General features: G+C 45.2%; 1 protein-coding gene across 1 annotated transcript in view; it reads left to right on the top strand.

Moving 5' to 3' along the window:
- The window catches only part of RAD54L2 (RAD54 like 2), a 1748428-nt gene that overhangs the window by 1679515 nt on the left and 42639 nt on the right, over positions 1-26274 (top strand). The window contains exons 19-21 of the mRNA XM_069644107.1: positions 4673-4851; positions 4942-5031; positions 22543-22638. Of these exons, the coding sequence (XP_069500208.1) occupies positions 4673-4851; positions 4942-5031; positions 22543-22638 (365 nt within the window). The remainder of the gene's footprint in view (positions 1-4672; positions 4852-4941; positions 5032-22542; positions 22639-26274) is intronic.

The following is a 26274-nucleotide window of genomic DNA, read 5'->3' as shown; positions in this document are numbered from 1 at the left end:
GCTTCCAGAAAAGCTTCTACTAAGGAGCAATACTGTAGCAAATGGTTACGTTTCTGTCACTGGGCCTTGGACCAAGACTGTAACCCTCTAAAGGCCTCTATTTATGATGTCATGTCCTTCATGTTTTATTTAGTTTCCACTGGTGTCAAAGGTGGACTTGTGCAAACACTACTTATCAGCTGTTGGTGCTTACCTGAAAAGAGAACACAAGTCTTTCTTTCCAACAAAGCCATTAAAAGGCACTTCAAGGGCCTTTTACATTTACATCCCCCCTATTCGTGAACTTCCACCTCAGTGGGATCGCAACGTGGTCTTATCAGCCCTAATGCAAAAACCATTCGACCCCTGGGGCCTCATGTGAATTAGAATTTCTAACTTGGAAAACGACATTCTTAGTAGCCATTACTTTGGCTAGAATGATTGTAGAGCTCCAGGCTCTATCCTCAAAGGAGCTATATATTGTGTTCCATAAGGACAAAGTTGTCCTACGTGCGTTCCCTTCCTTTCTACCCAAGGTAGTCTCCGAATTTCATTTAAACCAGGAGATATGTCTAAACGTTTTGCTTCTTAGACCGCACGCTTCTGCGGCCGAAGAAACATTACATAACATAGCTGTTGTAACAACTTTAAAATTCTATCTAGAAGGGACCAAACCGTTCAGAAAGGTAGGCCAGCTCTTTGTTACTCACGGTGGTCCTTCTTCTGCTAATAAGGCAGCTAAAGCTTCCATTGCTAGATGGGTTGTCTCCTGTATCTCCAAGGCTTACGACATGAAAGGGCTTGCAACTCTGCAGAGACTTTGGGCTCATTCTACTAGAGCCAAGGCGGCATCTGTAGCCTTTACCAGGCATGTTCCCATTTAAAACATCTGTAAAGCTGCTGCCTGGGCTACTTCGCTTGCCTTTTGCAAGCACTATGCTATGGATACAACTTCTAAAATGATGCAAACGTTGGCCAAGATGTTCTCCGCAACTTGTTTGCCTGAATCCTGTACATGCTGTCACCTCCACCCTTACTTATTCTAAGGCTTTTTAGTCTGGTCCCAACCAGTTGGGAAGGAGGGAGAGTCAGGACAAGAGAAATGAAAAATTACCTTCATGGTGATTCAGGTTCTCTTAGTCCAGGCTCTCCATCCTTCACAACATCCACCCAGCCATCCCCTAGAGCATGCACATGCTTAAATTCTACCGCCATCGGCGGAACCACTGGAACTGGGTGTTGAACGTGGCTGACGTAGGGGTAAGGTGTGGGCCTGGCACACAGAGGGACGCATGCGTGACGTGGGCCCTACCCCTTCCAAAACTCAAGTGTCAGCTATCTTTTCCAGCCAACTTTTCCAGCCTGCCCGTGGATGCACGCGTACCAACCAGTTGTGAAGGAGGGAGAAAACAAAACAAAAACCTTTGAGAGGCAAGAGGGAATAAATACCAATAACTGATCCCTCGAAACAGGTGAACAATCTTCAATTTGCAAACAAACACCACTTGTGGCTGTACGTCACACCAACAACATCAGCCTGAGATCTGCAAAACCAAAAACATTGCATCAACAATGGGGCATTCCAGAGCTTGTTGGATACTATCCCTGTGGTTACTGTACCTGTTGCGCATTCACATTTAAAAGTACGGAGATCAATGTTGGATAAACAACAACATGGAAACAGACTTCTACTAACTGCAATTCATCAATGCGTATTTATGTTGTCTGGTGTCCCTGCGACAAAATACACATCGGGAAAACAGAAAGATCAAGTTGAGGATAGGTGAGCATAGAAGTTGCATCAAAAAGCGACCCCCCTAATGCTCCACTCCTAGACCATTGGATCGAGTATATTCATCGCTTGGAGGACCTCAAATGGTCCATACTCTAGGCCCAGACAGTAACCGTGACAAAAAACTACTGCTAAAAAAAGAAAAGCAGTTCATTTTTTTGACAAACAGCATGGCAACAGGTCTCAATGAGAAAATTGATTGGACGGCGTAGGTTAAGATTAGTAGAAGTTAGTAATCTACTTTCAAACCTACAAGTACTGCGATTTTGCTTCTCCTTATCCCTCAGAAACTCTAACAAACCTGTGACTTGAAGAGAGAATCCACTGTAGTGTATGCAATTTTACGGTGAACTCGAGGATTTTGCCAATAGGTGCAAATACATCATAGAGATTGTTCATCCCTGAAATGATTTTTACTAATATAGACAGTCTCAATGGAGTGTACAATACACACAACACGCCACGGCATGTTAAGTGTTCTGATAGCCTCTGAGATCTCAGCCAATGCTATAGAAGTAGAAAGAGGTCTGTTACAATTCTTGATACCTCTGGGAGGTGACCCGAGTAGAACCTAATAAGGATCTAGCTTATTGGGACAGAGCTTATAACCGATCTACCGTGCAGCATCAACTATCCACGTCCTGAGGAGGCGAGGTCTGTCTGAAACGTTGGCAGCACTCATGCATAGGATTTCTCTAGGTAAGTCTTTGTGTTTGATACAACTTCTTTTAAAGGCTATTATCGGTATATTGGCTGAGCACTTTTTTCAAGTTCTTCCCGTTAATTTTCTTTGTCATTGGAAATATGGCTGAATGTGTTTACGAACACAATTCTGTCTGACTTGCCTTTTACATACTTCTGATCCTTGTACTCGAGGAGGGCGTCTCTGTGGTTATTATTAGAAACCTGTCTTGTGTATTGCTCCATAAGCGAAAGCTGTGTAGTTCTTCAACAGATCCCTTCCAGACGACAAAAATGTCATCAATATAATGCCTTCAGGCTTTGATATTTTTGGCAAAGGGGTTATGTAGACTTGTCATTTTTGTGGTTTCGAAGGCCTCCATGGCAGTTGGCTGCAATAGGGCCAAAGTAGCGCCCATGGCTGTTCCCTGGATCTGTCTAAAGAAATCTCCATCAAAATGGAAGTAACTCTCCATTAGAGCCAACTCGGCACACCATCAAATAAACAAAACTGGAGTTGTTTTAACAATGTGATACTGCAGTAGCTTTTCTTAGAGCATTTCTAGAGGGGCTTTCTGGGGAATGCTTGTATATAGTGCGACCACATCAAGGCCCAGTAATAGATCTGTTGAGGGATCAAATTCTAAACCCTCTACCTCTTTTATGATTTGCGTGGTGTCCAAGATATGTGAAGCCATTTTATGTACCATAGGTTGTAGGAAGGTATCGGCAAACCGAGATAGCGACTCGAGCACAGAATTAACTCCCGAAACAATCAGTCTCCCAGTCGGGGAGATCAAAGATTTGTGAATTTTCTGGAGTATATAGAACTGAGGAATTTGTGGTTTATCCTTCACTAGAAAGTCAGCCTCTTTTTGTCAAATCCATCCTTGTTTAGCTGCTTTCGGGTCTTTTAATGAAATGAGGTCTAATAGTCTAGTGGTTGGGTCTTTTTTGAGGGGTTTATAACATGCCTGATCTAAAAATTGGCGGTTGCATTCTCTTACATAGTCCTCTTGATTGAGAATGACTATTGCTACCCCCTTATCGGCTCTCCAAATAATGTCTCTATTCAGGATTAGCTTCCTCATAGCTTTGTTCGCTCTGTTGCTAGTGTTGTGAAATGTGTTCTTGCCTTTGTATTTCTTTTCAAGAAGATTTATATCGCAAAGCACCCTGTTCTGGAAGACCATTGCTTCAGCACTGTGTTCGGTCGTTGGTACACAGAATTTAGACTTGTTATGTAATCCTGTGTCTGAAATTACTGATTCATAAACTTTATCTTGAAAGAACTGATTGAGGTGTATCTTTCTCATGAATTGAAAAAATTCCTGGTGAAAAGTAAAGAGATTATGTAGGTTTGTTGGAACAAACCCCATCCCTTTCTCCAGGACTCTAATTTCTTCTTGTGTGGGTTGGGAGGGAGAGCCAGGACTAAGAGAACCTGAATCACCATGAAGGTAATGTTACATATTTTTCCCACAATTGAACCATTTGTGTCTTTGATGGCAGATGAACATCCAGGTTTGTCCTACAATCAAGTGTAATGCTTGCGACAAGACAAGTGTGAATAGCAGAAATGGCTTCTGATCCAGATATTCTCAACACCTTACTTTACCAGTTTACTTCATTGTAAATTTGCCCACAAAAACAGAATTTCATATTTTCTCTTCAGTTCCCAGGGGCAGGTTCACTAGGAAACTTTATCAGCTTCCCCTCCCCATGAAAGGTTAAGCAGAAAATCTCTCATATAAATTCTTCACCCACCCTATAAATCACTGTATACCTGGTCACTCACTCTTTATTATTTACTGATAAGCACTCATATTATTCCTCATATGCTCACTGTGAATAATTTACCATTTGAGAAAAACATTAATTTAGTGCACACTTCATTCACTCATTGGCATGGGTAGCCTTCATTCAATCTTCTTGTGAAAGATTGATCAGAGAACATGCAGCTGTGAGGATGTGTAATGGTAGTTTTTCTTCTTGCTGAAGGTCATTATTCACACGAGGTGTCATTTTGGCAGTGATTGTAAATTGAGAGGGTGATCATGTGGTTTATATTCCAGCCGCCTGGCTTTACATTTGGTCAGAAATTCTATCTAGGAATAAAGGGTGTGTGGGCCAAAGAAAAGGTATGGTTTTCTGAGACCTAGTAACCTAAATGAATATGTGCTGGAGTTTTCTGACTCTGCTTGTTTGTACTTCCAACAGGCGGCCCCTAGATGACAAGCCAGTGGCCAGTGTTCGACCCTTGCAGTCCACCCCTATCCCCATGTTGCCACGCCATGTCCCAGGAGGTCACGCCAGTTTATCTGGGCAGTCGCTCAACTTTCCAGTGAACTACTTGCAGCGTGCTGGGGTGCTGGTGCAGAAGATAGTCACCACTACAGGTGAGTCAAGCATCTACCCATCAAATGCTAAAATGTGGTTTCTACCAGAGATATATGTTGCATACCAGATAATGTTGCTCTCCCTTACAGATATTGTGATTCCTGGAGCAAACACCACGACTGATGTGCAGGCTAGAATCAATGCTGGCGAGAGTATACATATCATACGTGGGACTAAGGGTAAGCAAGCATACATGCATATCCATTACTTAAGATAAGAAAGCAGAAGCATACATAGGATTAAGGTTAAAGTATAAAACAAACTTCAGAGAGCCTTTCGGCAAGGCAAGTGCCTGAAGGTTTACTTGCAACCAACCATATCACTCAGTGTTAAGTCCAATCGGAACGTGTTTAAACTCTATAGTGCTGCTACTTTAACTTCTCTCGTTTGAAACATATTTTTGATGGGTTACACCTGAATGGCTCAGACTGTCCCATACTACCCACAACCCACAGTTGAATGATAATTATGGTTTTAATTCCAATTTCCGAAAGGTTTTAGAGCTAAAGTCACATGGTCTCACAATGTCCTCCAGTTGGTAACAATTTTGATTTGAGTAAATCAAAAGAAGAGACTAGGTTATATTAAAATATTTCCATAGTATTACAGGGTAACTGTGAACTTCTAAAAAAAACATTTTCTTTTAGGAGATTTAAGCCTGCATAGAAGCTGTCTAACTTAGACTCACTTTGACTGAGTTAATTGTTTCATAGCGTCCTCTACAGAAGCTATATAATTTTTTTCTGACTTTCGGGTTGCTCTGCTACTGCTTTTTTCTGTTTATCCATATCTGTGCTCATCAAAACATGATTGCATCCCTCCTTCCTGTTTTCAGTTCCAGCATTGCAGCAGTATTGGTGTCTGCAGGATTTAACTAGTTAGGCCCTCATGATTACTTAAATATGTCCGTTGCATCTTTGTAATGGCCATTTGTTAGTTTGTAGTGAACTAAAGGGAAAGTTAGATCAAAGTGATTAACTATTTGTTGTTGGGGAGATTTATCATAGTTATGCTTCATCCCCTCTCCTAGTGAGACCCCCAGCATTTTGTGCTGGACTTCTGGACCTTTTTCTTTCAATCCTGAATGAGTGGATCCTTTTTCCACTCATTCATTTTTGTGGGTTCTGTCCTTTGGAACTCTATTCTTTGTAATTTCCTGTGCTATGAAGCCGGTCTGCTCCATAGCTCTTAAAGGCACCTGTATTTTAATATTGCAGCACACAGCTCCTTATGGGCAGTGTTGCTGGGGACCCTTGGGGTCCTCCTTTGAGATGATTTTTCTTTTTCCTAGAGTAACTACAGTTCTTCAAGATGGAGAGATACTTGGTATCTCTCTTAAAACCTTATAGTCTGAGAAATTGGCACATACCGCCTTACGTGGAGTGCCAAAGGGATACCTAGTATCCCCCTTCTCATTGCTCCTATGACTGTTTAGTCACATAGACAATCTCCTAGTTATGGCTGGTGGCATTGGACGTGTTCTGCCAACTATTGTCATTTTTGTACCTCAGGCTATGTCCATAGCCTCGTTCGTGCACAATAGGGGCACACAAGTACCAACTTGAGGCCTCCCTTTTTTTTCACCATGACTAGCGTGGTTTTTCTTTGTTAGCCCTTCTACCATCCTGAGAGGGGGAGGTCAGTGTGTGTGTTTTGCCTTTGGCAGGAACCCTTGGTTGCCCCCGCCTAGGCCCCAGACTGTCTGGGCAGGCAACAAGTGGGGGAGGAGTTTTCCACCGCACTGTCCTTTGTCTGCCAGAGTGCCTGAATAGGACCAGCTCTCACATGGGGTTTGGCTGTCCTAATAAGAAAACCAAACGCCCCTTTCTGTAAAATGCTGAGCGTGATTGCAGAGGAGTGTGGGCTGGAACTGTATAAAAGGTGAGGCTTCTGGAGTGAAAAGCAAGTCAGCCACTGGAAGCTGAAGTACCTGAAGAAGACGACTAGAGATGCCTGCAGACCCTTTGCAACACTGTAAAGCGACCACTGCTGTCCTGAACCAGTATTCTATGCTCCAAACAACCACAACAATGGACCAATAGGATAGGGGATGATATATCATATGCATTTATCTTTTTACATATACCAATAAATGCCTCAGTCTAAATTCAATATTGTTTTTTATTGTTACAATCATAAAAAAAGACTAATCACAAATTATGTAATATACCTTCACAGTAAAATTCTAATTTTTCAAAATTCAACTCACATACATTAATTCCTACCATCCATTCTTTCTCAATTTCTCTAAAACAATTCACTTCATATCTATATCTATGACCCACTTGGTCACCATAAACAATATTCGGTTTTAACACTGTAAAATTCCCCCTGCCTGCTGTCAGGTGATTTAATCTGTATACAATTAATTTCATAGATATAATTGTCATCATGTGTTTCCGTTGTCTATAGGGACTTCAAAAGTAGTGTCCACTTGATAACGCAACCTTCATCAGGACCTCAACGGGAAGATCAATGGTTCCCATTTAACAAAGTAGGGTGAGCCACACCACCTAAAAAACAATTAAAACTATTAGAAATTCTGTCACCCTGTCATCCCCTCTTATTTATATATCACTTCTAATGTGAGCACACATGATTCTCAAAAGTAATCATTTTATCAACATATTTCAATGTTTCTTAATTACACAATAAAATGCCAATATCATGGATAAATCCTCATCACACCTGTGTGTATCTCATTCCATATGGGCCCACCGACAAGAATGCAATGTACATAACCCCATTGATTCAGGGCTTTCAATTATAATGTCTATACACATATTCCTTATCTTTCTCACATACTTACTAAAGTAGTGCCACAGGGCGCTTTTCGTTGCCTTCTGATCGTAAAACGTATCCTTAATGATGAAAAGGGGTTCTTGTTCCTAGAATGTTCAAGACAAGCGCTGCCTATTGGATCACTAGTTTATACCATCTCCATCATTCATGTATTGCTGTAAGTGGGTTCACTTTTAAATGCTTGTCAGGTGCAAAACCTACAAAATAAAAGTGCTTTTATTGGGCTCTGTATATACTCTCATTCCCTTGTGAAAGTCACCATCCTTGGTGCATTCCATTACTTACATCTGTTTATTTCTACCGAATTACTCTTCTTAAATATCCTTCTTAGGTTTCACAGTCAGGCTCAGATTACCTTCCGACGTATTCCTTCAGATTTTGACTGGGTAATGGATATAGGTATGAAGTGAATTGTTTTAGAGAAATTGAGAAAGAATAGATGGTAGGAATGAATGTATGTGAGTAGAATTTTGAAAAATGTGAATTTTACTGTGAAGGTATATTATATAATTTTTGATTAGTCTTTTTTATGATTGTTACAATAAAAAACAAAATTGAATTGAGACTGAAGCATTTATTGGTACATATAAAAAGATAAATGCATATATGTTATGTCATCCCCTAACCTATTGGTCCATTGTTGTGGTTGTTTGGAGTATGAGTATTTAGCCTGAGGGACCAGGGATTATAATCAGGCCTCCCCTTTATTTTGTAGCCCGTTTTCTATGCGACAGAGGTGCTCCGAAGAGGACTCCTCCTTCCCTTTGGTGGTTGTAGGTCAAAGGATTGAAAACAAAAGGCTTGAATGCCTTTTTTTTAACTCCAAAAGGACGGAAAAAAAGGGCTGAATTTTTTTTTAATTCTTTTTTTTTATGAGGGAGTGCCTCCCAGCCCCCCGTTTTCTTTTTATAAAAACTTTGTGTGCATGCTACTCTTATAAAATATATAAATAAATAAACATTCAGCGATTTTTTTCAGTCCTTTTGTATTCGAACTTCATTTTCGATCCTTTGGCTGGACACCCCCTTTGGCTGTTGGGAACAACCAGTCCCAAGCAAACTTTGAATTGAGCCATCTGCCAAGGTCCTAGGAGTTTCCAAAGCTGCAGAACACAATAGGTTGGAGCTGAATGCCATCTGGCTAGCGCTCGGAGCATTCCTTCCACTTCTCAAGAGTAAAGCACCAGATCCCCTCCACTGTGTAGATTGGCAATCAGCATGTGGGAGTGGGCCCTGTGTCTACCTCATGGCAGTCCACCTTCCGGGGGAATCCAACCTGGCAGGTTGGGAGCGGACAATTATGAGTGGTAGCTAAACAACCTCGTTATTCAGGAGATCTTTGACAGATGGGGGTCCTCCCCAGGTGGATCTCTTTGCCACCTGGCAAGTGCCCTCAGTTCGCCTGCTGGCAGGGACAGGGCCCCTGCTACCTAGGCGATGCATTTCGGATTCAGTGGAACGGCATGACAGCTTACGCCTTCCTGCCCACTCCGCTGATTCACAGAGTAATTTGCAAGATGGAGTCTCGCCAGCTCAACATCATTCTAATAGCTCCATGGTGGCAGGCCAGGCCATTGTTCACAGAGCTGGTCAGACTATTGGAGATGCTTCCGATTCACCTTCTGACGGGCCCAGCACATCATCTGGCACAGCAGGTGGGCAGGGTCATCCACCCTGTGCCGCAGAAATGAGCCCTCACAGTGTGGTTCCTGGGCAGCTAACGCTAAGGCACCTCAGCCTCTCCCAGGCTAATCTGGAAATCATACAGGGTGCAAGGAGCAAGGCTACCAGGGCCCAGTATAAAACTAAATGGACCAGGTTCTGCCACTGGGCAGACTCCAAGGAAATCGACCCCCTGGCATGCACTTTGGACGACATGCTCTCCTTCTTGGCGCACCTCGCCCACTCTGGTGTACAGGTTGACACCTGCTGCACTTACCTCGCAGCCTTCAGGGCTTACAGGAACTTGGAGGAGGGGGGTCTTCTCCTCCTCCAACCCGATTGTCAAGAAACATTTCAGGGGGCTCGCAAGGCTCTACCCGCCCATCAAGAGGCCACACCCCATGTGGGACCTGAACATAGTCTTGGGCGCCCTTGAGCACAAACCCTTTGAGCCAATGGCGTCTGCGGACATCAGGCTGGTCACCATTAAAAAGGCCTTGCTAGTCGGCCTCACCTCGGCTCGCAGAGTCAGCGAGATCCAGCCGCTGGTGGCCTCAGAACCATATACCAAAGTAGTCCTGCACACACACCCAGCATTTCTGCCTAAGGTGCCGTCTGCCTTCCATTTGAACGAGGAAATAGTCCTTCCTATGTTTTTTGCCGATCCCAAGGACGAGGCACAGAGAGTTCTGCACTGCCTGGATGTCGGGCGTGCCCTGAAATTCTACCGTGACAGGACGAAGGGCTTCCGCAAGTCAGGCACCCTGTTTGTCACTTTCGAAGGCGCAAGGCCAGGCTTTCAGGCCTCTAAGGCCTCTATATCCTGCTGGATGATTTCGGACATCAAAGAAGCATACGAGGGCCAGCACAAGCCGCGTCCGGTGAACATGATTGCCCACTTAATCAGGGCCACGGCAACGGCCATCGCATTTCAGCACCATGTCCCTTGGCAAGTCATAAGCAGGGCGGCCACTTGGGCCACTCCCTCGGCTTTCTGCAAGCATTACTGTTTGAATGCCGGCTACAGATCTAAGGTGGCTTTCGGACAGATGGTTCTCCGGAACCTATTTGCTTAAGGAGGGTCTCCTCTCCACCCTAGGGCTGCATTCAGTTGTAATCTCCCATGAAGTATGGACGAAAGGGGATGGGACGTAAAAGTAATTATAAGTTACTCACCATAGTGATTAACGTACTCTTAGTCCATAGTACCCTTTCCTCCATACGTCCCACCATCCTCCCCCCTAATAACACTGGTGTCATTAGGCAATGTTAAATCTATTGTTGATGCGCCAATTGGGACTGAGGTGTGGCGCCGGAGGGCAGAGTCAGGGCAGCGCATGTTCCCTGCGCCACACCCCTGCGTGCGCCTCTAAATTTAAAGGGGAAGGTTTTTTCTGGTGAAAAAGGTTCCATCTCCCGTCCCTTGGAAGGGACGCCCATGCAGTATGGAGGAAAGGGGACTATGGACTAAGGACTAAGAGTACGTTAGTCACTACAGTGAGTAACTTATAATTACCGCTGGTCCTCAGGTGACCGCTGGGAACCACGCTGATCCTGATCACCTCAGACTGGGCCCGGAGAAGTGGTATCTGGAGTTGCTGAACATGTCCATTTGCCTTCCATGGCGCCTTCTGAGGAGAGTGAACTTGCTCTCCAACTCTGAGGGCCGGGTCCTCCACCCGAACCTCAGCAACCTGAACCTCAATGCTTGGCTATTGAGCGGCTGAGATACAAGGAGTGGGACTTGTCGGACGATGCCTTCAATGTGCTCCTTTCAGGTCGGAGGCCCGCTGCGAATTCCATGTATGCCTGCAGGTGGTGTACATTTTAAATTTGGTGCCGGGAGAGGGACCTGTATCCTTTATCTTGTCCTCTGTGTACCCTGTGTTGGATATTCTGCTTTCCTTGGAACAAGCGAGGCTGTGGATTGGCTCCCCAGAACAGGGTTTGTTTTTCACAATCCCCATTGTTAGGCAGTTCTTGGAGGGTTTGTGTAACCAGTTTCCTCCGCCTGCCAGTTTGTGGTTCTGGTGTGGGATTTGAAGTTCAGTTTTACATTTCTTATGGGTTCTCTGTTTGAGACCCATTGTTCCTGTTCTATTCGATTGCTCACCCTTGGGGTGATTTTCCTGGTTGCCACCACTTCCGTGAGACGGGTGAGTGAGCTTCAAGAATTGTCTGTTTTACCTTCCTATTTGTTTTTTTTCCCAAAGAGAAGGTGACTTTGAGAGTGAGACCCTCCTTTCTGCCGAAGGTGGTTCCAGATTTCCATCTCTCTCAGAAGATCCATCTTCCTGTGGTGTTCGCTCCACCTCACCCTTTGAAGGCAGAGAAACACTTTCATCGACTGGACCTGGTACGGGCCATTAAGTTGTATGCCTTTCATACTGGAGAGGCTACGAAGGATAACAAGCATTTTGCTGGTTAAGCTGGTGCTCATGCTGGCAGCGCTGTGCCCTAACAGACCCTTTTGTAAGGAAGGCACGGTATCAACAGTAAGACCGACACAAGTGACCACAGTTCAAGGGTGTTGTTTTTTTAACTTCATTTGGGTCTGAAAAACGCCTATCTAATTCTAAATCTAAATATGGGAGCAAGCTACACCATCGAATAATAACGCTGTCCTAGTGGGGCCTATACTAATAAACCTATTGCCAATTCTTACCTCTAAATGCAAATGGTGTGGGAAACAATGTTATGCAAAAGAAAGTGTTCAGGAAATGATGTCAGGATATTCAACCCCTTGGCTTCCCTTCCCCATGTTTTCAGCATGGGACAAGGTGGCACACTCGAGTTTAGCACAGTCTCTGGCTTCTCTAGCATGAGGGTGCAGTGCAAAACTTCAATGTCATGGCCTTCTGTGCCAAAGTCTCTTTGCCATTCAAAGTCTCTTTCAGAGGGCCTGATGCAACAAACAAACAAAGTTCCTTTCCTTTTTGTATTTCACATATACACAATTTTCTTGGGGGATTTACTATTCACCTCGGTTCGCCCTCTGCCAGGCTCGGATACGCTTTGACCCAAAATCTTTAATCAGTCTCCCTCTGCCGGGCTCGGAACAATTTATCTATTGTAACACACATCCTTACTGTATCAATATCGAAGACTTTTGATTCTGCGCAGTATTTTGCTTGACCCGTCGCAGTACCACTTCGATTCACAATCCTTTGCCAATCTTTCACTTTTGTCAACTCCTGAGCTGGATACCTTATAGAGACCTACGATTGAGCACAGATGCGGTGCCGGACCACTCTGTCACAAAGGTATTGTATCTTGGTTTCAAAGTTCATTCACTCATCTGCAGTTCAACTTTACTTGTGTTGGTTATAACGCGTGTTTCATACAATGTTCTTTCCAGCGCTGGTCATACAATGTTGCTGCTCCCAACCTTGGCTTCAACACAGACCGGTCTCTTATCTGTCTCCCCAACTCACCAGCACTGACAGCGCTTTGTTGTTGGAGCCAAGGATAGTACCACGGCAGCTGGTGATTCTCCCCGCCTTGATTATCGATGCCTGAGGGCCCTGGGTACCTCCGACACACCATGCAGGGTTCCTCAGCCTGGTTTACTGGACTTGCGCTTTCTATTCTCGAGGCTTTGTGAAAGTAACAGTTCCTTGTCGAAAAGGTCAAAGGTACTTCCCTCCTTGCGATCCCCTTCTGTTTCACCGTCTTTCTCCTCTTGTTAAACGGCCACCTTGGAGCTGCTGTTTTCTCGTGTGCTTTGCCTCGCTCAAAGTGTGCTCCGCCTTTTATCCGTGTGGGGAAGTGTAATGGAAGTAATTGCCTAACCATTGTATTCGGACACGTGAAGTATACGGCTCAGGTGTTATTCCATTTTCTCTCATAGCGAGCGGTCTGTGAGAAAGTGTTTGTGTTGTAAAGGGGAGTGGGGAGGGGGAGTTCAGTTCCTAAATATCCTACCGGGTAGGATGGGGTAAAGGTTACAGGGAAGAGGATACCGCGTCTCACCAATCGGTGTCCCACTCCCCCGAAGACCCCTCACCCAGGGGATTCTCCCGCACTGGTCCACCCCCAGGATCTGGATCCAAAAGCGATAGCTGTGTACTGGCCACCTGGATGGCAGATCCCCTGGGACTAGTGGGTGAGACACCTTCTGGTTTCTCACACTGTCCAGTTGGATCATTCTCTGCATCTCAGGATGCTACGATCTGGCTGGGACGGATGGGCCTGAGGGTCTCTGGGCTCATTCTGACGGAGGAGTGGCTGCCACCTCTGCCCTGCAGGGGGAGATGGTCGGGGCGGGGGGGGTCCCCTGTCCTGAACATTTGTCAGGCGACAAAATGGGCATCTCTGCACATGTCCGTTAAGCATTACTGCTTGGATTCCCTTGTTAGCCAAGATGCCTGTTTTGGTAGGGCAGGCATTCAGAGTTTTCAGGTTTAGGTGGTGTCCTTGCCTTCCTCCCTGCTCCAGCTTATGTACTGCTTTGGGAGTCTATCATAGATGAAGAATCCGTGACCGCAAAGAATCCATTAGGAGAACAAATTACTTGCCTCTCAGTAATGTTCTTTCTGATGGATTTTCCTGACACTGATTCCTCATCGCCCTCCCCTCTTGCAGGAAGATAATACACCATCGGTTCTACAGACGCTCAGCATCAGAGTGCTAGGGATAAAAGGTGGAACTGAGGTCATGAGGTTCAGCGTTGCCACTTGTACTGGGTTGGCATAATTTCCAAAGCGGAGTGTCTAGTGGCGTCGAACGGGCCAGCCGCGGATCTGTACGGCACCCCCTGGTGGTGGGAAAGATTTCCAGAGAACACCTGGTCTGGGATATGGATATCCTAGATAAGAAATCTGTGGCAGGAACAGCCATCAGAAAGAACATTACTGAGATGTAATTCATTTGTTGTTCTGCCCCTCCTGTCCTCCATAGACTTACATAGGGCATAAAGTCCGACCCTAAGTAGTGACACTCCGAGGAATCGTGGCTGCACTGATAAGCAACCACGGCAAAATACCAGCACAGCTTGAAATTGTTGTCATGAGTGGACCATGGGAAGCAGAACCAAAGAAGCGGAACATAGAATATCCACAGTGGAAGAGGTTATCTAACTTACCAAAAACGGCAAGACTGTAAAGGTAATATTAAAGGCCCTACAGTTGAAGAATTGGAAGCATGAGGGAACAGAAAAAAGAAAGATGAACATATATATGTAAGAGTTGATGGGTACACTCAGGAATCCAGCTAGCCAAACACTTAGTCATCAAAAGGGTGCCTAGAACATTAGGACCACTTCCTAAATCTGGGGCACACCCAAAGAGTCCTTATGAAACTGTAGAACTACATGGAGCAGGACATGATTCTAAATAAAGCCAGAGGGGCTGGTGAAATAACACTGGATAACATGACTTCATGGTTCTTCCTGGATTACAGCCCACAGGTGCAAAGAAAGAAAATTGAATTTGGTAAAAAGTCACTGAGACAAGCAAATAACCCAGTCCATGCTTGCCCCTTATAAATTAGAGAGTGGTAAAGGATCAAAGAAACATTTTTGCAAATGCTGAGGAAGTAGCAATATTTCTTGCACTACTACCCAGGCAAGAGACTTCAGAGGGGAGCCGCATTCCTCCCTAAAATCAGTCAATGATTGTAAGAACAGTAAAAGAACCATAGAGAATAGTATGTGTAGATAGGGCCGTAGCGGGATCTGAAGCAGACCTATCTTGACAGTAAGATGTATGTTACTTACTAGACATTTTCTTTTACTTTTTTTATTTTTTATTAAACATTTGGTTTATTACATCTGTTATTTCGCAGAAACCTAGTTCCGATTTAAATCATTGTATCCGAAAAAGAATCTTTTAAAAATAACAAGGGTCAGTGAGCATTGTTGCATATTCCATCTCATAGAGTGCACTGTTTTCAAGTTAAGCATCAAGTCATCAAATCGGATGTCAAAAAGAACCTGCTTTAAGAACTTTGCCAGGGCAAATATCGCAGGAAAGGAGTTTCCAGACTGTAAAAATGTTACACACATCCTCAGCCATATCAGATTGTCTTCCTATCAGGAGAGGTTGAAGGAATAAGGAATAGACATTTAACAGTAGCAACAGCAGCTAACATTGGTAAGACTTAAAATATGATATAAGCCCTGTTGTGAGTGATATGGTGGTGTTCTTCTTGCTGTTTTATCTTGACAATGAGAGGTATACATGCCATGAGGTGAGACGACTATGCAACCTCCATCAGTGACAAGTGAAAAGTTTCATTAAGAAGTTCGAGCAAGAATTTGGGGATGAAATATCACTGGCGATGTTTGGGGTATGGCTGGGGGTAGGTGGTTTTGGACAGCTCAGAATTCAACACGGATAGACGTTTGAGAACCGAACATGTCCAAGTTTATCTGGGGGATTAAGGGGAAGAAAAACAAAAGGGTCCACATAGTGACAAAAGCACAGTCCCTATGAAAACAATTTCAATCGTTCTAGACAACCACAAGACAGCAAACCATTTGAAACGTGCAAAGCATTTAGTAACTGGGTAAAAGATATTTGAATGGTACTGACTGAAAAGTGTACAGGAGCATGCTGTCTTACTGGAAATATTTTGCTGACCTCCATATTGTGTCTAACACACTTTAAATATATGCATCGGATGCATGATAGCCCTAGGACATTGCATAAAATGGACCTGGTTAAAACATGCATGCCCCACTTGTGGTACAGAACATGCTTACTTTTACCACCTAGCCTCAGCATTCATATAGATTAGGGGATACTGTAGAGAGGTGGGTGAAGAATTGAGAATCATGGCAGATCGAGAAGTGCCGGTGGACCCAGTGGGTTGTTTTCTTGTGGTAATTGAAGATAAATATTCCTTAACCAAATTTGGAAGATTATCATTATTATTAGCTTATCGAACAATATCTATGAAATGGGTAAGCAAGGAAGCACCTAAACAGGCAGACTGGCTCTTAGATATGGTGAATATGCATGAGTTAGAACAGGATGTAGCCAGCACATGTAAACAGAAAGCACTTCAGAGACTATTTAAATATGCTAAACAATGATTAAGAAACAAATGCTGGAGGCATCAAACTGAGGTACTGGAGTCCGGGAGCTATAAAAACTGGTAATGAAGTGTGCTTCTGTCCTCGTCCCACTTCAGATATGCAATTTCAAATATCTGACTCTGCACTGTAACGAGAGGTAAATGCATCTTACATAAGTTATGGTTCTGCATTGGGTGCAGCTGATTTATTCTGCGCCTAGAGCAAGAGTAAAAACTGGTAAGCAGATCTCTGAAGAATGGCAGGTACATAAGGGTCCTAAGCAGGGTTGTCCGCTGTTGCCAATGATTTTCATCTTGGCATTGGAACCATTGGCTACCTTTCTCAGGCGGGACTATGCGGAAGCAGGTATTGTGTTAGACTGGGTGGTGCACTTGGTTTCACTGTACGCAGACGACATGCTGCTGTACGTGAACCAACCTGAGACCAACCTACTGGACATAATTGACCGGTTTGCCACATTTTCAGGTATTGGGATCAATCAGGAGAAATCCTGTTCGTTTTGGTAGGTGGAACTCGAGGGGCATACCATGGAACAGTTACCCGACCTGGGCCTGCAGTGGATGGTCAACAGCTTCCTATATCTAGGAGTTAATGTGTGGCATGACCCTGCCTCCTTGCATGGGTATAACACTCAAGACAGCCTTAGATGGTGTAGTTAATCCCATTAAGTTTTAGGGGAAAACTGCCCCTGGGCATGCCTGGCATGGCGCCTCTATTGAAAATGTTTTACTTCCACGTCTATTTTATAACATTTTATCAACATACCCTATAATATACTTATTATTATTGCAATCGTTGGATGTGCTGGCCTGAGAATTTTATGGGGCGGCTTGGGTGGGGGGAGTGGGGGGGGGCACAGATTCGCCTTACGTAATCTGCGGAGGGACTATATCGGTGAAAGTGTTCTGGTACCGCACTTTGAACTGCGCTATTTAGCAGGGCAACTGCAATTTGTGGTGTATTGGCTTGGAGACGGAACTTCGCAGGACACTTCACTGCCAAAACCAGTGCTAGGGAGAAATTCTTTGATGGAAGTGTTATGGGTAAAAGACGCTGTGCTACCACGGCCCTCTGGACTGTTGAGACTCGCACAGGGAGCTGTGGCGCAGGGTCGGGAGGCTCCTGGGGATAATTTCCTGTGTCCCCTTGGTTGGAGTCATCGGGGAACAACAAGGAGTTCTGGCACAGTTCAGAAGGTATTGGGAAAGTAAATGGAAAGCCACGGCGGGAGATCTACTGCGGGACGTCAGGATGATAGACTGCCTGACTTTTGTTAGTGACTGTGGCAAAAAATGAAGGCCAATTCATAATGTACATGGGCATGGTTAGGGGAATAGAAGCGATGGCCTGGATTCAGGGAGAGCAAGGAAGTTAATGTAGTGCTGGTCACGATGTATGATGTTTCTGATGGTGGCCATATGTTCTCCAGACTGTATTTGATTTGATTGTGCATAGGCGCTAAATAAATAATGTGTTTCAAAGCGCTTCAAGGATGGGGGGAGCACGTGAAAATACAGTTACATTCTTACAGGTCCTTGAAACAAATTAGAATGTGAAAAAGAACTATCCTCATCAGCCTGATGACATTTCAGATAGTGCAAGTGCAAGGAACAATTAAGGTGAAGAGATAGAGGGAGGAATGAGACAGAACCAGCAGTAACATTACTATGCCTATGCCTGGGGACAATTGTTGTAGTGCATGAATAGCAAGAGGAAGGGGGGGGGTCTGGAGGGTGGGGACAGAGGAGGATAGGAATAAACAAACGACTATAATAACAGGTCAGATGACGAATGCAGGATAGTGCTGGGGAGGGGGGGTGGGAGGAGAAGATAAGGAGGGGGACAGACAAGCTGCTAACAGTGGTCCTGGGACAAATGATATGAGTAAGTGCTAATGGACATGAAAAGGGGAGGGGGGAGGAGTGGAGAGGAAAAATGGCTGCAGGACAGGAGGGGAAAGGAGAGAGGGGGTGAAGGGGGGGTGGCTGCTAAAGACAGGCGGCTACGATTACTATGCCTGTTGGCAATTGAGGTAGTGGCAGGTTTTAGCAAGACAGGGGGAGGTAAGGAAGTGGAGGGCAGGTGAATGAAAAAGAAAGGCTGCTACGAATACTATTCCAGATGGCAATTGGGGTAATGCCTGGAATAACAGGAATAGGGAAGGTCGGGGGAGGTATGGGGGAAACCAAGACAATCACAGGGGGCAAGGGGTTCGGAATAGGCACAATCGCACTCTCGGGGCAATGGGGGTGACGGACACAATCACCCTCTCAGGGGGCATGGGATGGGTGGGGGCCACATTCACGGTCTGGGGCAATGCGGGTTGGTGGGGGACACATTCACGCTCTTGTGGGGCATGGGGCCGTTGTTGGGGAGAATTCTCTGTTTAGGCTGAATTTCTTTGCTGGATTTCTGGAGTTTGTTTTTTTCTCCTGCCAAGAGTGAGTCTCTTTTCCTCACACTCTTGGACATGATTTGAGGGGTTCCTTTGACTGTTAATGTGTTTTATGGGCTATGGGGTCTTTTACTCCATAGGGTCTCATGTGTTTTTACTATGTGTTACACAGCACCCTCAGTGCAGTGACACAGGGGTGTCATAGTGATACCCCACCATAGACTCCATACCCTGGGACCGACTACTGTCTCCCAGGGCATGTAAAGTCACCATTGGCTTTACTAGTCCCAAATTATGAACAGAAACCAGTACAAACCATCTTATTGTGGACGTACTGGTCGGGGCAATTCGATTGCCCCGGGGTCTGTTAGTCGAGGGGGCACGTCTCCGTCCCCCCTGATCGAGTTTTGGCTGGTGGCAGTGGATACTACTTTTTATGTTCGACCGCGGATATATCTAAGGGATTTTCCCATTGTTAGAGGCTACCAACTTTAATAATTTAATTCTCATAGCCTCGAACATACCGCCGGTTTATTTATTTAATATTAATTTGCCGGTTGGTATTTTTTGCCAGAACTCGATTCTAAAATGGCGTTTGTGTTCTCTTCTGTGACTCCAACCCAAGTCGAGCCCTTTGTTCCACTTTTTGGCGGGCTTCTCCACAGAAGCCTCCAAAAGTGGTGCCACTCTGTCTGGGTACCACAGGAGGTGTGGGAGGGGGTTTAGGCACCCTTGACTGAGTTACCTTGGTAACTCAAGTCGCACTCTTGTGTGATTGGCCCAAGTGGTGAGCCGGCCTGCTCACCACTTAGCATGGTTGATTGACAGCTAGGCTGAGTGAATGGGGGTGTGCTGCATAAAAGCAGGGCTTTTGGGGCTGGAACTTCAGAAGTCGCCACAGGACCTGAAAATCCGACGAGGGAGAAGCTGAGCCGACCTGCTACGACACCACCGGTGGAGCCCTGCGGAACCGACTCGCCACTTCCCGACGACAGAGAAGATCTTCCGGCTGGAGAGTCTTCTTCCCCTGACTGGTGGGCACAACCAGTTTACCTTCTTTTCCTCGCATCCCAGGACGTCTTGTGGTCGAATTGCCCGTGCCAAGCACCCCGGCAACCGGATAGCCACTTACCACTGGACCGCGAATAAAAGGGCTGCTCCTTTTAACTGAGAACTCCGCGGCTGCGGCTGGTTTCTTCCCTGGCAGTGCAACGGACTCCTGTCTTCCTCCCCGACGAGATCCTCTCTTCCCCCGGATGAAGCACCGACTTGCATCCGCTGCCAGGAACAACTGCCCCCGCTGGAGTATTCTCACCACTTTAAGGTACCATGTCTGCCAGGCCTCCCTTTCTAAAGATTGCTACAAGGTAATAATAATCCCTTAACCTTCCGGACTGGGCTGGCCGCCTTGACCATCTAAACGGGTCCCTTTGTTTTGGTCCAACTCTTTCTGAACTGATAGCGAGACTTTTGGGCACTTTGAACCGTGTGACCTTGGACACATTTCGCCCGGAGCCTCTTAAAGTGGGTCCGGCCTTGTTAACTTTGACTTTACGGTTTTAACCTGCCTTCTTCTCCTACTGTGTTCTTCCGAAAGTGTTGGGATCTGTTTCTTTCTTTGCTCTGCCTTTCTCTCCCTTTTAAACCGATTGATTAGAGTGCCATCTTTGTTAAGCGCTCACCGCTGTCTGAAAATAAGTGTTGCTTTACTTAAGACTTGTCTAATATTCTTTTAAGGGAGTGTATATCTTTTAGTGACCGTGTTTTTGAATTGCTTACTATTAGTGCCTGTGTGTTTTATTAGATGTGGTTTTAAATAAATAATTATATCTTTTCTACACCAAGCTCTGGTCAGTGCTTGCTTGTTCTACTGTGTTCTTTTGACCTATTGTGAATACTCTGTATACTGCCTAACTCTTCTTGAGGGAAGTCTGACTGCTCAGCCACAGCTACCAAGTGAATCTGTGTGGTACAGACTGCCACCAAGTGGGTTTACTGCCAAACACCTGTAGTCTTAAATCTTTTGCAGTGGTCCCAGAGGGAACTGCACAGGTTTCTGCCTAACAACCGTTGTGCGCGGCGTACTGTGGTGGACAGGGGTAGATAGGGCCTTTGTTGTGGACCTTCGGTAGTGGTGGCCTGCTCCCGCCTCCCGGTTGCTGTGATTGGCTTAAGAGCCTAGTGCAACCAGTTGGAGGGGGAGCAGGCCAGGTCACACCAGCAGGAGAAGTGTACAAATAATGAAGCCATTTTGGAATAGTTAAAAGCGCATGAGGCATGGTTGCAAAATGCCCAGAGAACATACAAAAAAAAGGCAGTCCAGAAAACACTTGAGGAACAAAGGATTTCTCGCCAAGCTGCATCGGAGCAGCCTATTTAAATGCATTTTAAGTCAATTTTCATGATGCGATGAAAACGCACCAGCGAGGGCGCCATTATTCGGCCAAAGCTTATCCCAAGTGATCTAGAGACCAGGGTAGCATGGTGAGGCAGGTGGGAGCCTCCAACAATGTCATCCGGATATAGGAACAGGCAGCAGGGTGACCTATTCCTGAGCAGCTTCAAGGAAACGAAGCTGACTGTGTGCAGGAGCTGGGAGGCTGAGCTGGGGAGAGCTATTAAATACATGGAATGGAAGAGAGCGCTGATAAACGCCAAGGGGGGGGTCTCAAGGAACGCCAGATTCAAGCTTACCCAATTGTATGTTACACACAGGGCATACTTTAACCCCTCACAGGTTGATGCAGATAGGTAGAGAAGGGGATAAGACCTGCCCAAGGTGCGCTAGTGTGGGGGTAGATATGATGCATATGTTCTGGACATGCCCAATAATTGGCAAGTTCTGGCAGGGGGTGGCTGACAAGGCCATCAGGGGACGGATCCAAATGCAGTCATGGCTCCAGGAGTTTTGCTTGCTGGGACTGTTCCTGAGTGAAGGGAAAGATACCACACACCTCTCCAGAATTAAGGATTTAATTTGCCTGCTAGAAAAGCGTAGAATTGCAAGGGCCTGGAAATCAACTGTGGGGGCCTAGGGTTGAGGCTTGGTGGGTGGACTTTAGGCGCTGGTCACTGGCTGAGACTGCAGTATGGCACAGGGCGGTGCAGCTATGGATGCATGAGAGGAGTGTGGAAGGAGAGGCTTGGAATGTGCTCACGCAGACAATGTTTACCCCAGATATAGAGAGCCCTGATAAAATGCATAAACAGGTTGATGGGGGCGGCAGGGGCAGTCTTGTGACTATGGGGGAAATGCACCCTAAAATGCTCTGAGAGGGAAAGATCAGAGGGTGGGAACGGCTGTTGCTGCTGTAACGGAAAAGAGTTATGCGGGATGCAGTGATCGTCTGTGAGATGGACTGAAAGCAAGTGTATTTAAATAATTGTATTGAAACAGTAGGCACCTGCCTGTTTTGTGTTCTGGTTTGTTAATAAAACAGTAAAAAAAAATGTTATGGTTTGGGTTGTAGGAATTGTTAATTTTGAGATAATGCAGGTTATTGTTGACTGTTTTTGACTTTTGAAAGCTGTGCTTGTATGTGAGACGTGATGTAATATGAAGCTCATAAAACACGTTTTAAAGAGATTGTTTTGTGAACTGCATGGTCTTCCCCCTAAATTATTACGACAGCCCTATTAACCTCGTTACTAATGTATTGCTCTTTCTTAGCACACACTACAATAGGAACTGAGCCTCGGCTCCTGCAGCTCTAAAATGCAAAAAAGTGGGTGTGTTTTACCCGAAAATCTTGTACATTGTCCATGCTGAACTGTTTCTCCCTCCCTACTGCAGGGACATACATTCGAACTAACGATGGAAGAATTTTTGCAATCCGCACCAGTGGGAAACAGCAAAAGGCAAGTGAGGCCCGGCGAATAGCAGCCTCAGGTAGGTGGTGCGTTTGATATTTCATTTTATTTAGCGAGTTATCTTATTTAATTGTGGGCATCCTGCTACAAGGCTAGAGAAGGGATAGTGGGTAAGAAGGGACATACACGAGAGAAAATCATAGTCCTTGATAGTAAATTATTAATCGCTTTCTAGGCTATTTAACAACCAGATACGTTAAGTCCTGTTTGACCAGTTAGGTTTTCAGTGATCTCCTGACTCTACTGTAATTTTCTTCTGCCAAATTCTGATATGTAAATTGATCCGAGTGTGTGGCCCCGAATGGCTAGGGTCCTACATCAATGTATCAGCCTTTGCTATCTTAGTTTTTATACTCAGATGTATTTCTCAGCATATTTTGACAAGTTACACAGGGCCCTTTTCCCAGTAAGATCAATGTGCCGAACACACTTTTGATGGGTTTTCTGTGTTCAACCAGACGCAAATGCAGGCCTCTGAGTCCTGGTGTGATATGATCTCTGTCATATACCCAAAGTCAAGGCAAGCCTTTAAGTTTTGGATTTCCTGTAAATTGTATATTATCCTCTGCGTTTCCAAATATGGGGTTTCGGCAGACACGGGCTCTCATTAATTGTATATTGTGGTGCATGTCCTGAAGCCCCCCTTAGTGTGATAAACATTTATCTGAGGGAGGAAGGCTAGTTTTGAATAGTTAATCACCACTGCATTTCTATCGTCTTTTAAAATAGCAGGTGGGGATATGCCTATTGTTTCTGGAAAAGCAAATAGCAGTTTCTGTGGGGAGGTGTAGGCCCAATTTAAAGGTAATTAAGCATAGGTTATTGTTAGGTAAAGATTTGGGGGTAGCACCCTTTGGCTGCACTACAACAACCTCAGCCTCCTGGCAATATGGACCCATACTTTGGTACAAGTCTGAATTACACAGGTTGGTAGTGTGGCCTAGTAGCCAGGCTTATCTCAAGAGAGGTAATGTGAGCAGTAGGTGAGTTCCACAGAGATTCACAGTGACCAGTATTCAAACAAACACTGATACTCAAGGTTTCTTGATAAAACAATTATTAATTTACCAGTCATTTAAACAAACCTTCAGGAGGAACACTATAAAAGCAACACTCAAATACACTTCTGAAATATACACTTAGGTTTCTCGGAATTCGTAAAGACCCATTGGGGATGGCACACATACAGTTCCTACACCCTCAGGTGACTTAAATACTTAAGACACTGTGGACATTCATATATTACTGTACATTTAGAGTAGGCTTTGAGAGTGTCAAAGAAAAGGGATATTGGAACAAACAAGAGATCACAAATATTCTTTAAGCAGGCAAATACTTTTGGACCCCCAAATGCAAAGTAAGTTAACCCCTTCCTGGAAGGATAGGTGCAACACAATAACAGAAGAGGTAAGAGTCATTCAGGAAACCAGGCTGAGCCAATGTCAATGGGCAAAAGTCTATGAGGACTGAAGGACTTCTTGAAGGCGAGTCAAAGTCTTTGCACAATGTTGTTTGAAGTCTTTGGTGAAAAAGAAGAATCAAATGTAGGGTCACAAGCCGGGAGACTTGTGAAGTAGAAGAGCAAGCAAATCTACAGTGAGAGGTAAGTTCTCTCAGCCTTTAAAGTACCTTTAGGTTTGAAGAAAAGATGCAGCTGATGACCTCTGTTCCTGTGCAGCTCTGCAGATCCTGTTATTCCTGGGCCTCAGTCGTGGGGACAAGAGGGAGGACTTCTGGGGACTCCTGCACAATAACGGGATGGTCACCGACCGCAACTGGCTAACTTTCAAACAAGTGTCACTTCAGTATTTCAGTTTCTCACGAGTACCGCAAACAGCAACACTGCGGTTTCTGGCTGTCGAGCTTTCCTTGCTTCTGGGGTCCTGCACTCTGTTGAGGGGGCTCAGGCTCGGTCAGTCCTGCTTCCTGGGAGTCCGGAGGATCTTCCTGGAGCTCTTGGCCAACTTAAAAGCAACGCACAGAAACTGGTGTTCCTATCCCTGGTTATTCGGTTCCTGCAGTGACTGCAAAGGAAATTCAACCAGCTCTGAGACGGTGGTCCAGGTGGCTTACTTTGGAGTTGATTGGTCCCATCAACTCAAGGGGAGAAGTCTTTGCAGGGCTTCTCTGTCGATATGAATTTGGAGCTTCAGCAGAGCAGCAGGGCTTCACCGGGCAAACCAACGGTCCAGGAGTTGCAGCAGGCTTCCTCTTCAAGTTCTTCTTTGGATTCCTTCATCCAGTGATCGACTCTACCTTCCAAGCCAAAAGCCTTGCCTTTTATGCAGCTTCCTCCCATTCATTCCAGCCCAGCTGTTAGTCACCCAGCAGGGTGGCTGACCTTGCCGGACTGCCAGCCGGCCAATCACCTAGGAGCACATTCTTGTCTCCTAGGTGACTAAGCACAGAGATTCGGGCACTTCCCTCACTTCCTGCCCCCACCAGACACTCTGGAACCAGAGGTGGGTTTCACTCGTGAAGCCTGCCAAAGACAAAACGAACAAAGGGACCAAACCTAGTTTGGCACGTAGAGTAAATCTCAAGAAGGACCAAAACAACAAGAAATGGCGAAAAAAGACGACCAGGGCCATTTTGACAAAAATGGCGCCCATGGGTGCTTTACCGTGGCTGCGAGCGCAGCCTGCGGTAAAAACACAACACAGTAGTAAAAAGTAACCACTGCCACCAGCCATTAATTGTGTAAAGGGTAACATAAGAAATGTTATATAAGAAGCTAGACAAAGGGGCTACTAAGTAACACTTCCAGCACCCTATTGTAAGATAGTGTGTGCTGGGTCTAGAAAGTTACAATATACAGTAAAGTCATTTTCACTTTACTACTCTTGGAAACAGTCGCTAATCCAAGAGTAAGGTATTTAAACCTTTTGGAAATCTGAAAGACTTCCCTGTGTCACTGCACTGAAGGTGATGTGTGACACAATGCAAAAATATGCCTATGGAGTTTGTCAGACTCCAAAAACCAAAAGAAACACAGAAAACTTATAGAATTAAAAGTACAAAGTCCCAAAGTTCAGCAGAAGAGCTGGGGGTCTCTAAGGTAGAGAGGAATTAGCACATTTCTGGGAATTCTCCCTAACAGTCAGCGCTGGTCATTGGGCCGGCTCTCGCAAGATCCGAGATCCGGCACCAGATGTGTAGCCGGATCTCCGGGCAGGGTTACTTTAAAAAAAAAAAGTGAAAAAAAAGAACCCACCTGTGACGGACGGGATAGGGGGCGGAGCAGCTCATTGCTGCAATGAGCCTCTGCTGGCTGCGCCTCCTACGTGTACACAGCAGGACGTTGATAGAGGTCACAGCTGCAGGAAAATCAAACTGTAACTTCCTCTGGTGACCCGTGCAAGGGGTCACCACAGGAAGTTACATTCCTCAGCCACGACCCATTTATTTATGCAATGTTTGTCAGAGACATGGACCCGCTTTATTTATTTATGCAGTGTTTTACGGATACTTAAAATAAATAAATATATATACAGGTATTGTCAAACATTGCATGATTAAATACTCCTATTAACATTGAAACTATCCCACACGATGCAGCCACGCAACTGCTTTCAGAGGGGTGCTACAGGCGCTGTGCCAGGTGTTCTTCAAGTAAAAGTAAATGTTGCTTATGGCGAACAAAAATCGCCCCGTT

The sequence above is a fragment of the Ambystoma mexicanum genome, chromosome 2p (assembly GCF_040938575.1).
Source record: "Ambystoma mexicanum isolate Mex_15411 chromosome 2p, UKY_AmexF1_1, whole genome shotgun sequence".
Taxonomy (NCBI): Eukaryota; Metazoa; Chordata; class Amphibia; order Caudata; family Ambystomatidae; genus Ambystoma; species Ambystoma mexicanum.
This window is presented reverse-complemented; position numbering and strand designations above follow the sequence as displayed.